Below are 23,239 nucleotides of genomic sequence, written 5' to 3'. Positions count from 1 at the left end.
CTCTCTCTCTCTCTCTCTCTCTCTCTCTCACCTTTTTCTCTCTCTTTCTCTCTCCTGTTCTTTGTTTCGGTTAATTTTTCGTTTTCCTTTGTTATTATTTTTGTTTTTCTTCTTTTCTCCTATGTGTATTTTCTTATTTTGTTTATGTTTTCGTTGCCTTTCGTACATGTTTGTTTTATCGGTCAAAATGTTATTTTTCTCGTTTTGCTACATTCCCAGATTCCTCGCTCCCCTTTCTCTCTTACAGACCTAGCGGTTTTGTCGTCGTCTACACGCGGATTTCTAGTTTTCTCACTGTCGTGGTTTCCGGTAGATACAAGTTTGCAGAGTTTTCTTCTATTCCCGTCTCTTTCTCTCGTTATTGTTCATTTCTCCCGGCCGTTGTCTCTTTCTCTCGTTAACGCACGGTTAACTCGTTCGCGTCTCTTCTCCTCTTGTTTCTGGATATGTAAATGCTCCATCTTTCTTCGTCATCTTCCTTCTTTTCGTTATTTAACTTTCTCTTTCTCCTTTCCATCTTCTCTCTCTTCCTCTGTCTCGTTTCCCATAGGCGTGGATAGCAGGGTGGAAAGTACTTAAGCAAAATATTATGATCCCTTTAATCGAGTTCCTTAAATTCCCAATTGAGTTTCTTAACATTTGAAGGATTTAGATTTCGATTGCTGAAAGGATTACGGACTTCAGTTCCACGTCAAAGAGAGAAATCAGATGAGAGATTTGAAAGCAGGGAGAAGCTAAGTTTCCGCAGCTTCAGAACAATTAAAACTTACTCCTTTTGTACAGACGCGAAACGCGAAACTTCTAATCGCAGTTTAAACACGCAAAAAAGCAATCGTTTGTACGTGAGAAACATTGAAAGTCACCACCGAAGTGTTACAAAATCATCAAACTTATGTTTCTTCGCCTCCGCCTTTGCCAAAGCGTTTTGCATCCTCGCTCACGCATGTATTTTCTCTCGCTCGCTCTCGTCTCTCCTCTGCCGCCCCTTCACGCACCTTCCCCGCTCTGCGCCTCCCTCAATACACATCCCTTTCCCCGGATCATCTCTATCTCTCTCTTTCTCTTTCCTTCTTCACCCTTCTCCCGGCCAATAATCTTCTCTCTCTCCCCAACCGGGGATCGTTCCCCTCCACATCTCGGGGAACTCTCTCTCGCGTTTCCCTCTTTCTCTATCGCATCCCGTGGCAGTGTGTCGAGGCGGTCGACAGCCGCCCTTTCTACTGGTGGTTCGCTCCAGCCTCGGAAGCACCGGGACGCTCAGTCGGCACCACGTTCCATCCGCGGCCGCCACGTCGAGCTCTCACGTCGCACCATCGGCACAGCCGTACTACTACCGTACCACGACGAACCCTCGTGGCGCGGCAAATCCAGCTCGCGCTACTACTCACAGTCGAGGGACTCACCCGGCCGCCGCCACTTGGATCGTCACCGCTTGGACGTTCGCGAACACGAATCCTCCTCCACGAATATCTCTCGAAGCCTTCGAGTCAACCTTATCACCCGCTTTGTTCTCTCTCGCTTTTGACCATCCGAAGCGGTACGTTTACTCTTTCCTTTGACTTTGTGTAAGTAACAAACGCCGCGCGCGGCTCAGATGTGTGTATACATATATATATATACGGTAAACACCCCTTTCGGGTCGGTCAATCGATTTATCGCGAAACCGTGAATGTCCGATCGCGGAGGTACCCGTCCGGAATGTTAATTGTGTTGTAACATTCCCGACATATACCCAACGTATTTCATATTTTGTCTCACATTGTTATAATCGTACACGCGCGAGACGCGAGAGACGTTTGTTCCGGGGGAACATTCTAGGTCAGGTCGTTGAATCCGTTCGAAGAGAGCTGGGATTTTCGGAAAAAAAATCTGTCTTAACAGATTTTTCGCGACACGGGAGGGATTCCGGGTGCAATAAAAACCTCGTTGAATAGTAGGTACTTCGTCAGGATCAACAGGACGCGTTCGAAGTAAATATTATTAGATCTAGAGTAAATATTATTTTATTATCGCGTGTGTTGTGTGTGTGTGTGCGTGCGTGTGTGTGCGTGTGTTTGCTCTTCTGCATTCGCGCACGTTACGATTTTATTACATTACGTTTATATTGTGGCAGTTGCATAAAAATGGCGGCAATATTTAGCTGCCTGGTGCACACTTAACGTCATTTAGAATCTCAGGTCGTCCGATGTAAACGTTTACGAGAAAGATTAAACGTTTTGGAAGTGCACGCCGGTTATTTTTCTCATTCGCGTGGAATGAGCAGAAAGAGATTATTTATGACGCTTGTCGACGTTCATCAACCGCGTTGAAATTTCAACGGTGTAACGCATTGAATAATTTCCGTCGAAACGAGCGTCAAATTACGACTTATATGAGCTTCGCATACGTCTCGATTTGTACTGACGATTATTTATTTGATTTACAAATTGCTTGATCGCGGATTCCGGACGTTTCTCGTCTCATATTTTATGCAAATTGGGGCACTCGCGCGCGTGACCAAGCAAAGACAACAAGATATATGTGCGTTATTCCGTCTTTGTTACGACGTGACAGATAACGTGACTGTATATTTTCAGTCCGGGCGATATCTACCCAATGTATGTCCGCTCGACCGCGCTGTGTGTTTTGACGCGCTCGATGGAAAACTCGATGATCGCTTCGCGGCTCGACTCGCGCCAATAGCTGTCTATATCTGATAAGCGAAGTTTTATATCGACGAGAGTCGATGTATGTAAGAGAGTGCAGCTGTGTATATAGATCGTCGCGATTCCGAATCTCTGGCCCCGGTGATATTATGCTCGCGCGCACGCGCGTCTCTTTCAATCCGCGCGACAAGCTATGTATGCACATACCTCTGCGTGCACTTCTCGTTTAATTACACGTGAATTTTCCACACACTCGAGCGATAAAAAATTATAGAAACAGAGAGCAACTTAAAAATTCGTTTAAATGCAATTTAAACGAATGTTTTTTTAATTTTAATATAACCTTTTATTTTAAATAAAATTTTTTACAAGATTTGTTGATTTACGCAAATAATGGAATGTGTAAATAAAACACAAAAAACAATTTAATTTAACTCCGTTATGTTTTATTTTACACTTTTGCATCTGATAAAAGTAAATTCGTTAGTGTGTAATTTTTTTTACAAAATTACACGCTTACACATTTTTTTTACTAAATTGTCGGATCACGCGATTAATAGAATGTGGATAAAATATTAGATCTTAAATCCATTGCACTTCACTTTTGAATCCACAAAAGTAAAGTCGTTCGTAAAGTTTTGGAACTAAATTTGTTGAATTTTGTTGGAAAATAATAGAAAAGTAAACTACAGAATTCAATTTTATTTTATTTCACACTCTCTTTTTCGAGTCTACAAAAGCGAACTGTTCGGTATGATATTGCTCGACGAACCGAATAGACACGTGCGCGACGAGTCGTGAAAACTATTTTTGCATGTCGAGAACGTCTTGCGGATCGTAACCGATCGGCGATGTGTCGCGATAACACGAATTTATGGACGCATACTAGATCTCAATCGGTCTGGCGTGCGCGCGCGCGCGTGTGTACGTGTATATGCCGTACACGTACCGTTTTGCGGTGTGTGAAACGGTTGCCGTTTCCACTTACCATTGCTAAGACGTCTGACTAAAGCGCGCGTCGTACTACTGCGTGATGTATGTGTCGCTTTCCCACGTTTCTAAACCGAGATCGCGCGCGATGCGCGCGACAATCTACTTGGCGCACAATTGCCTCTTGTCCGATCGAGTACCGGGACGAACTACTTGGCGCGAATATCGCGTTTTATTCCTCGTACGAATCGATACGATTAACCGCGAAACCTTGACTCCTTCTTTCGCCGGTTCGCGAGAGAAGATACACGTAAGTGCATGCTTAATTGATTGATTTCCGGCTGTGGCACTTCTCCCTCGAGTGTGAAAAATCATGTCCCGGTGAGTCGCCGATCTTCTCTCTCGATTATCTCGCGACATTTCGCACACACGCCGTACGAAACGATTAATCATCCGCTTTTATTTCTCGCGCCGCGTTGATGAACCTAAAAATTGTTTCGATGCGAATTATTAACGACGGAGATTCATCGGAATTTGCGTAATAATTCTCTCCGCTCGATTATTCCGAAACGAAGTTTATCAACAACCGTTGTTTTAAATAACAACGCGAGAAATGTCGATGCGACTTTTTTCTTCCGATGCGGCTGAAAGCGCGAGCGTTCTTTTTTTTCTTCTCTCGCGCTCTTCAAAAAGCGAATTTTTTTACGAGCATCGTTTCGCGCAATAATTCGCGGTTCACCTCGACGTTCTCCTTCTAAACTTGCTAAATTGCTTTGTTGGAAAGGGTACAGCCCCCGGAGAGAATGCTTCAGGGTTTCAATGTCGCCCGTAAAACGGTATTAGCGAACTATGTATGTGTATATATATATATACATATATGCCGGAAGGAGAATTTGTACTTTGTACGCTTGTACGTTTTACACGAGGGAGGGTCGTTCGCGAGACCGTCACGTCGGATCGCAGAAGAGCGAGAGCCTGACGCGTTGAAGAAAATCATACTCTCTGAGATATTTTCCGCGCGAGAGGAAATGTTTCCCTCGCTTAAAAGCTTTTCTCCTTAAAAGATCGCGTTTCACGTTGTTGTATGAAACACATATACAACCCCGCGCCGCGCTATCTCGGAAAGAGTGAGTTCTCAATACTCTCGCGTTGTTTTTCGCAATTTAGGATTTCAAAAATATTAATAAACTCTCCAAATTTTTTCTTTTTTTTTTTTTTGTTTTTTACGGAACTGCTTCCCTGCATCGGTTTTGTATAGAAACGCAAAAAGAGTAGGACCTGGGAAGTAAATAATATTACTTTTACGTAACGTGTAAGTTTTCCATCGAGCCGGCGAACTTTCTTGATTAAAATTTCCCGCTTCAACCAAAGTTTTCACGGGTTTTCTCTTCGTAAATATGAGAGAGAAAGAGAGTTCGGTTTAACGATTCGGTGTTTAAATATGTGGATCCGTCAACAGACATTTCGAAAGGGTAATTGATCGTCAATTAAACATCGTTGATTTTCGCAATTTCGTCCGATTAAAATATTGTCGCGAGGATTCTGTCACGCGTGTGCTACATCACGTTGGAGGAGAGTGTGCGCCAGCACGTGGCGCAGTGAAAAATCACGGCGTTGGTTGCTCCCGGGGGAGGGGGAGATTGTTTAAATGTGAGAAGCGAGTGACACGGAACAAACAGAGAGAAATGGAAGGTGATCGTATTTCCGCGCCAAATTTCCGAGCCGCTCGATCGGGCCGGTTCATCGGTCAGCGATACGCCTGTAATCTCAGCGCGCGTATCTGTACGTGTGCGCAAACGACGCATCGTGCGAACAGTCGTCGGTCTGTCTGGAGCCTGGAAAAAGAGAGAGAGAGAGAGAGAAAGAAAGAGAGAGAGAAAGAGAAAGGGACAACGCCTCGTTTCTGAATTTCCATCGATTTGACCAAATTCGCGGCTTTAGCCCGCCGTGAGCTACTACGACGCCACTGTTGTATTTTTAGCTCGGCGTTGGCCGAATATAGTTTGCTGGTTACTGACATGCCGGTTGGAAATAAACAGTTTGCGGGCAAAAAATAAAAAAGCAAAAACGTCCTGACTGAAAAGGTCAGCAAAGGGCGTGGCGAGAAAACGTTGCGCGAGAATAATCATTCAAAATGCGCGAGATGCACACTTAAGGTGCACCGTCGTCGAGCACCTTCCATTATCTTAAGTGATTATCGCCTGACTGCTTAATATCTCCGGTTATAATAAGCGCCGTCAGTTCTGCTCGAGTGTCTTTTGCGCGTCTCAACGTTGTTCCCTCCAGTTGCGACTCGCTTACGCTTGCAGATGAGTTTTCGCACGAGCGCCGTATAAAACGCCGTTTCTCCCGAGAGTTTTTAATTATATCCCGCACACAGGAAATAATTAACGTGTGTATGTGTGTGTGTGTAGTTTTTTAATTTTTTTGTCGATTCTTTTTCATTATCGTTATTTATGCTTCGTGACATTTTGCGAAATTTTTCGGATAAATTTTGCGTTTACCTTTTATCGCGAGATCGCGCGCCGCGCGTTTTCATTGCAGAATCTATTAAACAGAACTCGCTCAAATGTTATTATTCGATTTCACGCTCAGTCTCGTTCCAATGATGCGGCGCGTTTGAAATTAAAAACCCGAGGCCTCACGTGCGTCACGTCGGAGTCGCTCGACATTATCGGAAACTAACTCGGTGTGCGCAAATTTATTGTAAATTACATTAATTCGTTGAATATGCGTCAGCTTCTCTCTTTACGCTCGCGCGCGTATAATATTCGCAAAACTGACGTTAAACATTGCTCTGACATTTCAATTTTCGTCCCGCGATCGAAAGATTAAACGCGTTTTCGCGTATAAAATACATAAATAACTGTACCACTATCGACTTTTTGACTCGCGTGTGCAAAAACTAAAAAATTGCAACGTCGGAACTCGTCAAATTGCAAATAAAAATAAATATTAACGCGCGACAAAATCGTGTATGTGTGTGTGTGTGTGTGTGTATGTGAACATACGCACGGTTCAAATTTCGGATAACAGATAACTGTATTTTCCAATCCAGCGAAATTACCGTACCGTCGAGCTTGTACTCGCGCGCGTGTACACATGTATTTTCGCGCTGCTTTGAGACCGCGCGTCGTACTCTCGTCGCACAAAACCGACCGCGCACAGAATCGCTAAAGTTTCGTCGCAGTATAAAATCGAATTGAATTATTGAGGTTTCTGCGTGTGTGCATCTCGCGATTGGCACTTGTATGTACGACGAACTCTCTCTCTCTCTCTCTCTCTTTCTCTTTCTCTCTCTCTCTCTCTCTCTCTTTCTCTTTCTCTCTCTCTCTCTCGGTATATTGGAAAAAGTTTTCATCGCACGTACGTACGTGAGTAAAAGCCCCGTAACGATCCAACATGAACGATAGCATTGAGAACCGCATTATTGCTAATTTGTTTCAAGAGAGAATTAGTGCGCAAAAGTTAACCGAACCCACATACGCGCGCGCGCGCGAGAGGAAGTTCGTTAATCGATGTAGTAACCGCCGATGCGAGATCTTGATTATCTTGATAATTTAATATCCACGTGGTTGGTGCAGTTTGGTAATTCGCCTCCGGCGAAATTACATATTCGAGGAATTCGCGTGTAAAAGATGAATTATCTCCGGCATATCGTTTTTTTTTTTTTTTTTTTGCGAGTACGACACAGAGGTATGCATCAGACGCGCACACGACGGTGTGGTGTACCTCAACTTGCGCGCTCAACCAACTTTTTCACGTCCCACATGTATAATTTAATACCCGATAAGCGAAGTCCGGCCTTTTGTCTCGGCTGTAAATCTGTCGAAAATTCGTAGAAGTTTGTTTTTTGTATTTTCTTTTTTTTTTTTTTTTAGTCGGTTTTCACTCCACAGACACAGTCCCTACGGAGAAACGCGAGAGTTATCCGCTTTTGGTTAAACGAAAAAGTTTAAGAACGTAGTGAGAGAGATAGAGAGATAGAGAGAAAGTATCTCGAGGAGAGATAACATTTTGTTTATGTATTCCAGCGTCACTCGAGCTATATGAAACCATATCATTCGGTTATCAGCCAAGAGATTAGACCTTATTAACATAATTGCATTCAGAAGCGTATCTCGCTCTCACAAAGATGTTAAATATATGCGCGGGATATGGAAGTAAACATGAATGTTTTCGCGAATAACACAGTAATTTATGAAAACGTGCGAAACGTTCTCCTCGTTGTAATTCTTAGAATATCAAAAAAAAAAAAAAAACGTTCTTCTCTCTCTCTTTCTCTCTCTTTCTCTCTCATAACAGGCGTAGATTAAATATCTATTTACGTGTAATTATAAAAAAAAACGTGTAATTAAAAAAAAGCTAAATGAAAGAAAATTACGTTTAAATAAAATATCTCACAACGAGAGCCTGTCTGTTTAACAAGTTAAGCAAGGACATGTCGCAGAGAGGCTGCTGCCACAGCTAATTTGCAGAATCTCCGTCTCGCAGTCGGTTAAATCATTCCGTTTTAACAAGAGCGTCTTGGGAATGGCGCTATTATTCTCTCGAAATGGACGTGAAACGCGAACGTAAACGGCGTTCAATGTACGGCTAATACCCTTGTAATATCTTCCAGTGTCTGAGACACTCTCACGGAACATAAAATTCAGTGCTGAGTTTGAGAGACATTTGGAACGTATCGCGGATACACGAGTGCACGTGGATAAGAATACTCGTTTTTTCTTTCACATCTCTGGTTTTTTCGTCTGATAATGAAATGCGTCGGGGGAGAGGGGGACGGGGTGAGAGGGTAAACGCAGGAGCATTTAATTGAAAGATCTTTTTCCAACAACAATTTGTTTCCCATCGAGCAATTTCCGTTGCACTCTTTTCAAAGAGTGAATTTTATCCCGTTTTCTTTTCCACGTGTCTACGTTTCGTAACGATTTTAGCTTCAAGATTAAAAAAAACCGGAGTTTGAAAAGAGAGAGAGAGAGAGAGATCTGATGTTACAATTTTTCTACAAGTTGTAATCGCATCCCTCGTTACTTTTAAAAAGAAACCCGGCCAAGCGGCAACGCGCGTGTAACAGATTTCTAGAGACGATTTTGCGCGCGTCCTGGGGGAAATTAAGCGTAAAATTAACACACACACACACACACGCGCGCGCGAAATAGCGCAAATTCACTCCGCGTGTGCGTTTATGTACGTTGCGCACTTGGTCAATCGCGGTTAAAGCACAGAGAAACAGATGCGCCGTTAATAGCGAACTGTGAATAGTCATCGTTGCGGTTCATCGTTGACAATGACGGCGAAGGAACAATAACAGCAGACGCATTGTCGATTGCGTTCTCGTGAGAGGGCACGCGACGAACAAAAGCCATCGTTCCCTGCCGCGCAAGCGGGACAGAACCCGGATACTGTTTCCACTCATTAACGACGCGCGTCTTCTCGCGGAAACAAAGAAACAAACCTCATCTCGTCTTTGCGTCCCACTTGATAACGTTTCTGTCGGAATCGCGCAGACGACGGGATCGAGTTACGTAACAGAAAAAAAACTATAATATCGCCGTAAGGTTTTTCCGAATGACAATTGTTCTTGTGTTCTTAATTTAAATTCTGTCATCACAATTACTGTTATTATTATTATTAGGTACTTCGCAAATGTCACACGCCGCGACCGAGTTTAATCGGAGTCTAATTCCATTAAATTCGCACGCGCGTCTGACGTCAGAGAGAGAGAGAGAGAGAGAGAACAGATGTAATACTATCGTAGCTATGCGGAAAATCCTGCAATATCCAGATGTAATTGAATGCAACTGTGTTATTATTATTACACTTATGGAACTTTCGTAATTAGAATTTGCGGCGGTCGTTACATATGAGAAAGATCGCGCGAGGAAAAGACACACACAGACGTGATAAAATTCGTGTGCGTGTGTTTTCTTTGTCAATACGATGATAATGATGATAATAAAATATTCGCCTTAATTATCTACATGCGGTCTTTGACAACAGAAATATCTCTCGCGCGGAAATGAAGACGAGCTCCGACGTGTAAGGAGAAACCTCGTTTTAATTAACACATCCGTTGGTAGAAATGTAACGCCATTATTATTAAACTTAATTATCCTTAAAAGTCAATCAATTATCTCTCGCGTCTATCGCGTAACAAATGTTTTCGCGAAGCTGTAAAATACGCGGCGTATAATATTCGTTTCTGTAAAATCCCTAAAACTCTTCAACTAAAATTTAATGCAAGATCCTTGTTGCCGTAAAATGAATCCTTAACGCCGTCGCGCGATAATAAATCTCCGGCGAAACTTTGCAGCATCTTGACGTACTGAGCTGCTCCCCACGTACATTTCAACTAAAATCGCATTGTCTCGGCTTTCCGCGGAATTGTTTTTTTGTGTCACTTGGCCGTGTGGCATTCGCGAGCAATGTACTTGCGTCCTCCATTGGGGAACCGGAATTGAAGAGGGCAGCTCTTGAGAGCGAAGAAGACTAATTCTGCTAATTACGACCGGTTGCTGTTTCAATAATTAGCTTCTCGTCAAACGAGAAGGAGGAACTTTGTGGAAAATCATTTCGAGTGGTGGAAATTCTTCGACGAGCAGTTGGCAGAAAGAACCGACTCTTCGTGTTCCGAGCGAAAAAGAATAATTTTACAGACTGCATAATTTGAGTCAAGTAATACTCTCGGAATATGAAGCCGAGAACGGGAAGAATTTAATTCCTCGTATCGCATCCACAGAACCGCCTGTGAGATTGTAATTTTCTGTAAATCTGCGAGAGTTTTTTTAAACGGTCTTGCATTCGGTCCGCAATTCCCGCGCGAGAGCGCGCGTTAATTCCGCGACTCCGCTCGGCGCAAAACTCCGCTTGGCCGTGGTCACCACTTTCTGTGGCAACAATATCACCGCTTGTTAATTAACAAACCGCGATACCATCCGCGGATATCATCTCGCCTAATTGCGAACGCGTCAAAGCGCGTCGCCGCGCTCGGACCAAATAACCGGACCGGATACATGCGAGTCGGCGACGAGCCGCGTCGACTAGCTTGTTGTTCGACAGTGGTGTAGTGGTCGTCGCGCAAAATGCTCGTGGGACAAAAGCTCCCCCGTCGGGAACAGGCCGGGTTGAATGCCGGGTCCGGCGACAGAGACTCGTTTAATTGTGGAAAACAAAGGATCGCTCGAGCGCGTACAAGAGCGGCGCGTGTGCGCGACGGTTAGTAACGAAACTCTAACTTGTTGATATCTCACTTCACTAAGCGAGAAGCGAGTGCTTTTATTATATAAAGAAGTGCTCGGGGGAATAATAATCTCGCGCTTTCCCCCTTCCGTCCCCCCTCGGTGTCGAGATCCCTCTTTCGGGAGTGAATCGGCCTTGTCCTGTATTTACCCTCCTCCGTTTAAACGGGACGACGTCGAAACTTGCATTCTCAACATTCGGCGTAGTCTCCGATTAGAGATGCGGATTTAGAATTCGGAGAGCTGTGCGCGGTGAAATTCCCGCGCTGCCAAAGACGCTTGTCAAATATCAGAAATAGTTGTCGGGAGCGAGTTCGGAATTAGTTTGCGAGAAGCCTAGCCTGGAAAAGCGCCGGGCCTCCTCTACTGCGCGCGAACGGAAAATAAAGCAAATTGCGTAAAAGGAGCAGAAATTCCGTTTCTCTCTTATTTTCGGGGATTGTGAAAATAAATGATCGCGCGTTAGACGCCTACGTGCCTGCGGTCTCTACTTTTTTTTTTTGTGTGTGTTTTTTGTTTCCTCATCGATTCCCTTAAAATCTTCGAAAACGCGGTGGAATTTAAAAGTCCGAAGAGAGAACAAGAGGCATTCTGATTACACGCGCAAACTTTCTTTATCGCGTTACACAGAGAGATAGCTTCTGATAATAGCGGCCAAGTTGCGAACTTCGTACTTAATTACGAACATTTTTAATTACGATTGTAATCTCTCTTGCAAGTTCTTACGTTAACGGCGAGCGAAGTCGTATATCGGGAACGTGTACAAGCGCAGTTTTTTGTCTCAGACGTAATAAGAAACATACGGAGAGACCGTAATTAAATGTTCACAAGAAGCTTCGATCGTGAAGATTACAAATCGAGGAGTCATCCGCAGTCATTCTTTTTGTTCCGGGGACACAGCTTTCGGCGAGCGAGCGATTTAATAAAGAGCGCTCGGCTTGAAAAACAACGCGAAATCGCATTAGAGCGCGCCTGATCGCTTTTTTTCCGCTTTATTCGTTGGTTTTTAGGATCGGACGATGATCAATTTTTTTTTAACGACGGCAATAGCTTCAGTGAATTGTAATTGTTGCGCAACACAAAAAAAAGTGGCAATATTTGCAAAATTAAAGTACATTTTTTCCCTTGATTGTATTTATTTGCAAACTCATAAAAAAATTGCGTGATCACACACGCTCACGCAGGATAGGACAATTTTATAAAATTCAAAGAGAATTTTTTTTTGTTTTATTTGTTTTTTTTCATAAATCCTCTACGCAACCTTTACGTAACGTTATTTAATGACAAAAACATTTCACATTTACCGTTTGACGCAGATGCGATGTATGATGTTCAGAGAAACATTAGCGCGCACACATATTTACGCCAACAATTAATGTTACTAATGAGCGCACAAACGGACTATGTAAAATAATTACGACTTTCTCATCGCGAATAAATGCAAATAACACAAATTAATAAACGCTCGGACGAGCGAAAAATATTGAATTGAAAAATACGAAAAGTTGGAACAATGAGATCTGAAATAACGCGGTTATTGATGTGTTTCAGATTCTCCATTGTTCGAACTTCGTTCCGCGCGCTTTTCGATCGCGAATAATGCGCTTCTGTCGCGTCTCCAGTATATTTCTCCAGTTAATAAAACTGAGTTACTCTCGCCCCGATGCCACACAAAGCGCGGCAACGTCCACTCTCGCAATGTGGAAGTATATTATAATTAGTGGAAAATTGCTTTTCAGCTCGGCGAATCGCGCGAGTCGGGGGAAAATGTTCGGCGACTAGAGGGAGTTTGGAGAGAGATGCACCTGAAGCACCCTATTTTCAATTCTGCAAGGTAACACATCGACGTTCCCACACCCCCGCTTCGCGATGTTATATATATATAAAAAACCACGACGACACACTCCGGTTCCGCTTCCTCCCGCGTTGGTACAAGACCTAACTTTTCGTGTGTGTGTGTGTGTGTGTGTGTGTGTGACTAACAAGAGCAAATCCTTTGATCGATGTTGGCATCGCAGAACCGCAAGCTTTAAGCTCTCTTTCTCACTCTCGCGAGAGAGAGAGAGAGAGACGAGCTTTTTTTTTAACGTGACGCAACGCGAAAAGAGATCGACTAAAAAAGAACGACGCGTTTAGGAAATTCGAATAAAAACGTGCTCGTGAAAAAAAACCCGCGTTTATTGTCATCATCTCTGATTTATCGTCTCGTCTTTCCGCGCGCGTTTTTTTTCTTTCACAGCGCGATAAAATGTAACGACAAAAATATACGCGCGATTCACGTATGTAGATGTTGCGCGAGAGAGAACGCGCGCATACGTTTGCGCTCGAAATGGAAGTAAATAATAAACAGTCTCTAGGCAAATAAGAGCTAGTCAGAGGATGACAAATCGAAAATACGAGACATGCATATATATATATATATGTACACGTGAGAAAACCAGAATTCATCGTGCTTCTGATTTATTTCGCTATATTTTTTCGCGCAAATGCCTGAACGGGATACGGGATGCAAAGAAGAAAGCGGAAAAGAACGCGCACGCGTTCTCGCAATAACGTGATTTCGCTAACGAGATAATATTTGCAAAGATTATCAATTCAATTTGTCCTGCGTGTATTATATCTAATTTTTAGATCCCGCAACCCTCGTGGGATTGTAAATATACTTTTCTTTTGAATTACAAATTACTTTATATTTCACTTTGAAATAACCTCGGAAATTCATTTACATTTATCGGATATAACACAAATGCGCAACTCTGTTTGTATAAATTTGTTGCTATCTCAAAAGGATGTTTGATTGCTTTAATTAATTAATGAGTCAGGTTTCCGCGTCGAGTAACATCACAATCGCGAAATTAAACAAACGTTTCATTTCTCTCTTCTGATATGCAAGATAATTAATAGAAATTTGTAATTAACTTTTTTATGTAATTGATTTTTATCGTTTACTTTTCTCCGAGCCGTGGAAAAAATATCCGAATTTTATTCTTGTTCGTACAAAAGGTGAATAGATGGAAAGGCGAGAGAAAAAATATCCCGATCCCGCGCCGCGCTCGCTCTATTTGTCACTTCGCAACTTCCGTTCGTTCTCTTCGTGAAAATGGAGCTCAACGACGCCGAAGTGTGTGTGTGTGTGTGTGTGTGTGTGCACGCGCGCGCACAACGAACACTTTCGGCGAACGCAATATCGTTTGTGAAATTGGAACCTTAAATTGTCACATATTTGCACATTGTTCCTGTGACACTATTTTACATTCTTAGTGAATAACTTTTATCATATTCGAACAGCACACAAGTTTTTTTTACTTTGTCGCTATGTAATTTTGTCTGGGAAAAATTTGTATATCACAAAGTATTGAGTCTAGTTAACAATAATATAAACTTTACGTTATTAGTTTAATTCATTTTTTGCAAGTTTTAACTCATTTGTTGCAATGTAGTTCGAACAAAATGTCTGATTTTAATGTTACACATTATAATACTCGTACAAGTTTGAAAATGAGTTTCGCAACTTTCTTCTATAACAAAAGGAATTTAATATCTTGTAGAATATCCTTTTTCACGTGTAACTTGTTTCAAACATAGAGACGTGGTACAAATTTTTTTTTTTTTTTTATTATAATATATAATAAATAAAGATGTAACGTAATATAATATGTATAAAAAAATATATACTTTTGCGCGTACGCACACGCACACGCACACACGTATATAGATGTACATAACACGGGGTTGCGTTACTCAACAATAGAGAAATATGTAGATTTTTTATTACATTTGCCAACAACTCACTCTCCATATAAATTATTCTTTTAGTAGAAAACTTCGCCAGCTATATCATTATCGTCACAAGTCACGTAGTAGATTTTAATAGATCGCGTTTGAATATCTGCGCGATCCCGAAAGTAAGAAATTAAAACTCTTCTCTCCCGTTCGGAAAGAAATCGCATATTCCGCTCGCAAAGAGAGAAAGAGAGAGAGAGAGCGAGAAACTTCGAGAGAAGTTTTAATAACAATAAAAAGAAAAGGAATGAAAAAAAAAGACGGGATATAAAAGTAACGGGAAAAGTGTGCTAAAATTAAAGAGAGAGAGAGAGAGAGTTAAGACGAAAGGATATGGTCTCGAAGAGAAGTAGTGGAAGATGGGAGGAAGCGCGAAAAGAAACAGAGAAACGTTGTTTCCAACGGTCATTATCTTCTAAGCCACGGCCACGTTAAAGCGAGAGATTTTCCTTCTCTTTTTTTCTTTTTTCACAGGTGACAAACCCCCGAGAAGAAAAAAAGATATAAATATGCCGGTCGGCGGGCGGGTCGCTGGTAAAGTCGGCATCTATAGCTCCCACTACAATGGTAACGTGGGTGTGGATATCATTCTATTAGGTACATATATTGGGGCCACATTTATACCAAAGCAGTTCATTTTTTTTCTTCTTTTTCCCGATGAGCAACCGGCTTGTGTGTAAATCAGTATCAGCAAACACAATTTTTGGAAACATGTCACACACAAGCGTAACACACACGTACATATAAAGTACATATATGTATATATATATACATACGTAAAGATGTAAATAAATTACTTAACGTGCTTTAGTATATTTGTGGCACATGTCGTTGGCAAATTGGTGGCGTAATTCTGTGACAGGACTCGCAGAGAGGACTTTTCTTCTGTGTTCTATTCTTAGTTTTTTTTTTTCGTACATCAATTAATTACACACAATACAGATTACACCGAGAAGTTTTGTATTTTTTTTTTGTCGTGAGAAAAGTAAATTAAGTTTTTTTTTTTTTTTTTTTGTGGGAAAAAAAAAATTTTTTTTTTTTTTTTTTTTTTTTTTTTAAGTAAACTTTCTGAAAGAGAACGAATTAAAGTCCTGTCGAGAATGGAAATATTGCGAGTGTTGGTTTTGCGATGATATTTCCTCTTTCTCGGTTGTGAAACGTAAGTACAATAATAATATAATTACTTGAGTATAATTAGCTATATTTAAAACGTGTAAGTTTTGTCGTTTGTGAAACAAAAAACTCTTGTGTTTTTGATTTTGTGTTTGTTACTTATTTATGTTCTGTCAAAATTGCGCAAGACTCCGGATGCAAAATTGGCTCATGCAAATACTTCGTAAGCTTGCGCGCGTGTTGTGTGTGTATGTGTGTATTTTATTACGCCACTATAACGTCACAAGTGCATGAAAAGACGCTTTCATTGCATGCCGACGTAGATAGACGACAAATTTTACTTACGTAGCGCAGTTTTGGCACAAGCGGGCGTAAATACGAAATCGTTGACGAGAGATCGATATAACGCGACCGGAATTGCGCTAATGTTTGCCGGATGCGGCGTGGGGAATTTGCGAAAATGACGACCTTGAGACCTGCCTTTTGGCCGCCAAATAGTGTGCGGCAGCGCTGCTTTCTCATAATTCATTTCAAATAAAAGTCACATCGGATCTTCGGCATTATCTACTTTACGATTGGATTTTCTCCAAAGTCTCGCGTGACTTATCGCGCGACCTTTGCGAAAATAAAGACACTCTCGCACAATTAAAATATAAATTACAGAATAAGACCTTTTTTGTAAATATGAAGTTTGTGTTCGAATCGTCGAATCGAGAGAGGTGAAGAATTTATCGAAGTTGGGGAACTGTGATAACGATTCTGTAAATTTTTTGCCCGGAGAGAGATTATCTCGGTAGCGGAAGTGCTTCACGAGTGCTATTTATAGTTGGAAAAACTGAAAACTAGAATTCGTGTTTTTGCGAAAGAAAATCTCAAAAGAGATCCAGCCCGAGAGAGCTTCACAAACTTCCTTGCTAAATCGATCGTTTATGAAAAGCGCATCCCCGGGATGAAACGAATTCACTGTGACAAGCAGAAAACTAGGTTTCATTAATGGCAAGTTATATAAAGATATCGTATATATATATATATAATAGATAAGACGGGGCTCAAACGTCGTGTAAATCCCGATCGGGGCAAAGACGCATGAGGTTTAAACGACCGGGATTTACAAAGGCTTACGGTCTCGGCACAAATCGCACTTTTAAGCGCGCCAATCAAACTTTCAAGCTTGTTTAATCCTCGATTACATAAACGCAGCGTTCTGTACTGTATATTATCATTTCCGCGCACATGTCGTTTCAATTTCCAGAAAATGCCGATTTTATTGTCTTTCCAATCTCGTCAACTAGTACTTCAGCTAGTATACGAATTTCTTTCTCAAAAAAAAGAAAAAAAAACAAACAAACAACAAAACAGAATTTGAATAATCGCATGATAAAATATCGTCGCAAACTTTTATTGCGATGAGAAATATTATTCAAAAATTCCCCACGCACGCGAGAAATGAAAGTTTCAACGATGCGCAAGAGAGAAGCTCAAGTGTCGCGAGATAAATTCAGCATGATTTCAGGAAAGGGCTACAGCGGCATAAACGAAGAGATCATCTGGATCAGCGTAGGGATGGGGATCACCATAGCAATATTGATCACCATAGCGCTGTGCTATATCGCTCGCGAAAAATGTCGCAAACGACACGAGGGCTATGTGTCCTGACGTATGTTCCCACCACCCTCGTGGGCGTCCTGGTCGTTTACCCCGACGACGCCAGGAATTCTTTTCAGTCCGACCACATCGAGAGGCAAACCGCGGGCTTATTACATTACCGTCTAAAAATTCACTCGTCTCGCGACTTCGTGACCTTTTTCTGTCCCCGCGCGAGGAAGAGCCGCGTGTGTACGAGGAGGTTTGCTGCGCGCGCGCAAAATAAAATAAAAATAAAAAAAAAAAGAAAGTATAAAGAGCAAGAAAATTGAATTGTAAGGAAGCGCAAAGCGTATTGCGTCCCGATATGAAAAATGGATAATTTAAAGAAAACAATTTGTTTTTTTCTTTCAACTGAAAAAGTGTAACAACAGCATTCACTCGGGATGGTTAAAACACACGAGAAAAATGTTTGATATCGCGCGTGTGTATCACTGAAACTTGGAATAAAAACGAATAAACGACAAGAAACTCGCAATTTATCGATTAACACTTGCCGCGAGCGCGTGAAAGATTTTATTACTGTACTAAGCGCGTTCTTCTCGCTTCGGGACACGTTTAGTGCGCTATTTTCGCAATGGATTCCCGCGGCTAATGCCCAATATCACACGCGGCGCGACATGGATTCCCGTCAGAGAACCGTCGTCGTTGAAAGGGAGAGTAATTTTCGCGCCATTACCCACAATGGCGTTTGAAGGACTTTCGAGGTCTATATACGCGCGCGGCTCGCGCCGTTATTGCTCTAACGACCTAATCGAGGTCGAAGTTGTACGAAAATCGTCTCTCGCGCGATATTCGCAACTTTCACATCTAGGTGTGTGTAATCGGAAGAGAGAGAGAGAGAGAAAAAAAGACGTTCGTACGCGTCCAGTGCGTAAGAAAGGCCCGGGAAAAGAAGTCCTTCGTGCAAATTCCATATCTGATCGCGCATCTGATTGGATGTAACACATACTTATGTGCGAGATGTTGCGTTTCACACATGCATCTACACAGTAAAAAATTGTGCGTCAAAATGTAGAACTTTTCTTGTGTTACGACGTTTTGATTATTACTTCAATGTAAAATTAACATAATACTGATATGTTATTATTTTTTTAATCTTTTCACGTGTCAAATTTATGTTAACTTCACAAATTAACATTTTTTGCATGTCATTTAAAAATGGAATATTGTTTAAGTGCTTTTAACACAATGATTTCAATTAATCTAGATGTTTCAAAGTCAATTTAACACACTGAAAAAATTTTTCAAATCTTTGGCCACATTGTACAAACTAAAATGTTTTATTAACATTTCTTACGAGTTACTGTAACTATTGTTTTGTGCAGTTTTAATTATTTTATATGTTATTTTTACATCACGCTTACAGTCAAAATAACAAATATAAATGTAAAGTATTGTGTCAATTATTTAACTTTACTAGTTTGTCAATAAGTGACTCACAACGAATAAGTTGTTTTAACTTAAAATTTAGAGTGGACCTCCTGGGACATGCAAAAAATGTTAAAATTAACATTTTTTTTTTTACTGTGTATATATAAAATTTCATTTAATTAAATACAATTACGTAAAATAATATAATTACGTAAAATTTTTCGTATGTAATTAAACACAAGAGAATTTGTCCACGTAAAGGACTTTTTTCCCCCGATGTGTGTAGGCGAGGTATATTGATGCGGCCTATAAAAACCAAGAGACTTCGATCTAATTGCGTGATCATCAAACAAACGCGAAAGTGTACGCGTCGTGCGGGATCGAGGCGATTTTTTTTTTTTACGAGCATGTGCGATAAACGTCTTTCACGAACGCTTGTCCGCGGCGACGTCGCCCGGAGAATGTTCTCTCGTTATTTTCATTCGGCACTTTAGCACTCGGAAAGGAAGAGGGAGAACAAATAAAAGCGTCTCTCATCAAAGTGTTCCCGAAAAAAGCAGAAAATTATTCTCGTTCCAAATAAAAGCGCGCGCTGATTTTTACGGCTATTACGATCGTCGTTCACGTTCGCGCGCGCGCGATTTCATCTTTTTATCGCTATGAATCACGCGCGGCTCCGAAGTTCCAAATCTGATTTGGTAACACACAGTCGCGCGCCGAGAACATTATTATTCCTCGTGTCTCTCTTTGTTCGCCGGGATTTAAACGCGCGTTGTTTCGCGGGGAGAACATCCTCTGAATGTAAAATTAGGCGATAGATAACAATTCATATGTCGTTCGTGATATTGTTATTCGGAATTGGTCTTTGTTATCGGCGCGTCGGCGAGATTTCAATGCTCATTTGCGTCACACCGCTGCTACACGTGGCGCGCGATAAAACCGCCCCTCTTCTCTCCGGTATCTCTATCCCGTTCGATTCCTGTTCGCTTTCCCGACGCGACCGGGAGAAAATCTCTTTACCCCGGAGATCATTCTCTCTTGCATCGTCTCTTCTTGCTTCGATCGATACTTCGCTGGCACTTCGTGGTTATTGGCTGTTCTCTCTCAGCTGACAACCCCGTTATAAACCCGACGCGTCTCGCGTTTCACGTCAAAAATCGGTTTTGCGTTTTCCACGGTGTAACGTGGATTATTCCCCGTGGTGGTTGCCGCGCGTATAACGAGTTATTTCCAAAGTGAATTTAATCGCGCCGGTTTCGCACGGATTCTTTTTCTCGTCGTCGTCGTCATCGTCGTCGTCGTCGTCGTCGTCGTCGTTACGGTCAAGATAGATTTCGCGTTCGAGAAAGTATTAACGAGCTCTTTTACTCAAGACGTTTTACTTCTAACGAGTAATTAGGAGGTAGGAATTTAAATTATCGATTTTGCGAGAAAATTACGAAGATCTCCGCACTTTTTCCCGAAACGTAATGTAAATTTACGAAACGAATAATAAAAGATGCAACGGAGATTTTTCCGAAGCGGAAAGTGGAAAAAGAGAGAATTTACGACGCAGCTGTGTGAGTTAATTCCCGATCGCGGGAGTTTTATGAAAGATTCATAGCTAAACAAAACAAAAACAAAAAAATGTAAAAAAGAAGATCGAAAGCAGTGCGGAGCGCACGTGTAATTTATACACCGGGTGTATTTTTCGCGCGCGAGCGCCGGAACGACGCGTCGTTCGAATTTTCTCTATCACGTGGTAGATGTGCGTGTCCCCCCCGCGCCCCTTTCTCGTAATAAACTTCGGATTTCACAATCTACGTAATTTTATTAAATCACGGAGCAATTTTATTAACCGCGCTGCTCTTCGAGTCCGCGATTCATCATTCGGAGCGCGTAAAACTCTTGATAATTCTGACCAAACTTGTAGAGTACATTTTCGAGAACTCGAGAGATTAACATACATTGCATTCCGAATCAGTCGATCGGAAGATATCGACCTTTAGAAGAAACTCTTTTAGAGAAAATGTGTGTTTGTTGTTGTTGTTGTTGTTGTTGTTGTTGTAGAGCGGAGTTTCCTTCTCCCGCGCGTGTTCTCCACGAAATATCTCCGATAAGAAGGATGTACTCTCCGCAATCTTTGAAATTGTTTCATGAGAGAGAGAAGCTGTTTGCGAAGCTGTGTTTGCGTAAATTGTCGGAATTATTTATTTCGTAGTTGAGAAATGTATGTGAAATATTTAATATATATAAATCTTTTTTTGGAAATATTTCGCGTGGACAACGAGATTTCAGGAACTCTACGTTTTAGAGAGTTACATGTATATCGTTGTGACGTGACCACGAAAATATTATGTAGATAACGCGTGGAATAAGAACTAGGTGTAATAAGAGAGCGAAGAGCCGGTCGTCAATCTAGATAAAACATAGAAACACGCTACGTTCTTTCACCGTTGTATCATCACATTCGCGCGTTATCTCCGCGCAAAGGCTATATACGCAACGGTTTAAACGCACAATTCTCTCGTCTAGCGCGAGTTCGAATATAAAAATACGAAAAATATTATTAAATAACGCATTACGATCTTTCTCTCTTTCATTCGTTACCGACAATGCGGTGTTTCGTTATTGACGACAAATTATTTTTTCCAAATTCTAATTTTGCCGAGAAATTATTGTAATAATTACAAATGTTGTATAAAAATTCTCCAAGTAAATACTTGGAGAAATACGATAAATTTGTTTAAAGAACTCTGAATATTTATTTTTATATATTGTGTGTTACGTCAACGTGCAGTTAACAAATACTACAATATATTCGCTTTTAATTAATCGGGACAATAGGGTGAGACTGCTATTGTCATCGCGGGATTATTAATTCAAGCAAATTGTTCTCGTCGGAGAGAAGCTTGACGACTGGTGACCTCGCACCAGAAATAAATATGCTATGAATGCTTCTCGCGATCCGTCATCATCGTAGACTTTAGTCGTGTGTATTTTATAAATTGTCTCCACACAACGCGTTGCGTAAGAAACACGCTCTCTCTCGTTTGACGACCGGCGCGCTTGCACAAGCGTATTTTGCAGATTTTAATAACATAGTATATTAAAAAATAAAAAAAAGATAAAAACACGAGCGCGCGACTACATATATTGTAACGAACGTGACTTTATAGTAAGCATTTCTACTGAAAGTAGAAAGAGTGTCCAATATTACATCTCTCGCAACTGACCAACTCGATAGATCGCCATATGTATGTATCGTATAATCTTCTTCTTTATTTGTAAATTGAAAATAAAGTATTGTACGCACACTGAACTCTCGCATTGCGTTTTCTCTTCTACTTTTTTTTGGTCACCATAATACACATATGAGAAGTGTCAGAAAATAACGCATGAAAATCAACCTCGAAAACCTAGTGAGAGTAAAGAGTGGAACATAACAACACGTCTCGAGACTTTCCTTTAATCACGTGTCTTTAAAAACATGATTAAAATAAAGTCACGTGACGGGGTGGAGAAAAAAAAACAGAACGTGACTAAAGTCACGTGTCTTTAAAAACGTGATTAAAATAAAGTCACGTGACAGGGAAAAGAGGAAAAACAACGCGCGACTTTACTTTTGCCACGTGTCTTTAAAAATCGGATATTAATGTCACATATATATTCAACGTTGTCTAAGAAACGGCATTAGATTGTGTAAAACCAAGGAATGCGTAGATCGCGCGTTTGCGACATATTTACAGAATACAAGAAACAAAAAAAAAAAAAAAAAACGCGGTATTACAAGAGTACGGCGCGAGTCTTAACATCGAAGAGATGCCGACAGACATCCTCTTGTTGCGGGAAGAGTAGTAGTGGAAAGAAAGGTGTATAGTACAATGACGCTCAACTCTGCGATATACAGGCTTTGTACATTTATTGTGTAAATTAATTAACATTTCAAAATAATCATAATGCTATTTAATAATTTGTATTTTTGTTGTGATGCCACAAACACACCTGGACAATTGACCATACCTATCTAAGTAATGTACAGCTTAATTATTCTTAACGAAGATTAGTACCGACTCTCTCTTGTACACTTAGCTACCGCAGGAACTGTCGTAACAACGAATGAAAAATAAAGAGTTGAGCTGCCTCTCTTTGACGATTAGCTCCCGTTATTAGATCCTACTGTGTGCCCTTCTCTGTCTTTGTTTGCTATTAAATATTGACGTTTCTTTTTTTTTTTTTGCACTATCTCCGTTTACAATATATAAGGAACAGAAGAATTTATATGTGAAAAACATTCAAGCTTCTCTCTCTGTATAATCCTATATCGTATCGAATGCGCATATTAACTTACATCTATTTTACGTTTATTTTTGTTTTACTCTCTTGTTGTAATGTGGTATAAATTTTCTTTTTTTGGACACTTGGGCGTTGCTCTCTCTGTCAGTTCACAAATGTTCGAGAATGTACAAATATTTTTCTTTTAAACAATGCCAATATAAAAATATCTGTTTTTTTTTTTTTTTTTTTTTT

At 41.0% G+C, this 23,239-nt stretch overlaps 1 protein-coding gene across 2 annotated transcripts; it reads left to right on the top strand.

Annotated features, from left to right (window-relative positions):
• Nucleotides 1–1,278: 1,278 nt before the first annotated feature.
• On the top strand, nucleotides 1,279–18,336 carry LOC109857366. Of its 2 annotated transcripts, none has more exons than XM_020433588.1 (4): nucleotides 1,279–1,537; nucleotides 12,556–12,650; nucleotides 15,074–15,166; nucleotides 17,226–18,336. In XM_020433588.1, the coding sequence occupies exons 3-4, from the start codon at nucleotides 15,109–15,111 to the stop codon at nucleotides 17,366–17,368; spliced, it is 201 nt and encodes a 66-aa protein (XP_020289177.1). In that variant the 5' UTR covers nucleotides 1,279–1,537; nucleotides 12,556–12,650; nucleotides 15,074–15,108; the 3' UTR covers nucleotides 17,369–18,336. The 2 variants fall into 2 exon arrangements, with proteins under 2 accessions (XP_020289177.1, XP_020289176.1); XM_020433587.1 differs by having other exon boundaries at nucleotides 15,074–15,196.
• Nucleotides 18,337–23,239: the final 4,903 nt, after the last annotated feature.

This window comes from Pseudomyrmex gracilis, unplaced genomic scaffold, assembly GCF_002006095.1.
Source record: "Pseudomyrmex gracilis isolate BER0280 unplaced genomic scaffold, ASM200609v1 scaffold_156, whole genome shotgun sequence".
NCBI lineage: Eukaryota > Metazoa > Arthropoda > Insecta > Hymenoptera > Formicidae > Pseudomyrmex > Pseudomyrmex gracilis.
Note: the sequence above shows the minus strand (reverse complement) of the source record. Positions and strands in the feature narration are given on the sequence as shown.

What these genes read in the sequence shown, in the direction of transcription:
- LOC109857366 (XM_020433587.1), top strand. Translation starts at nt 15,109, where the DNA reads ATGCCGGTCGGCGGGCGGGTCGCTGGTAAAGTCGGCATCTATAGCTCC. An exon ending in TGTGGATATCATTCTATTAG is followed by an intron (nt 15,197 to 17,225) that starts GTACATATATTG and finishes GCATGATTTCAG; the next exon opens with GAAAGGGCTACAGCGGCATA.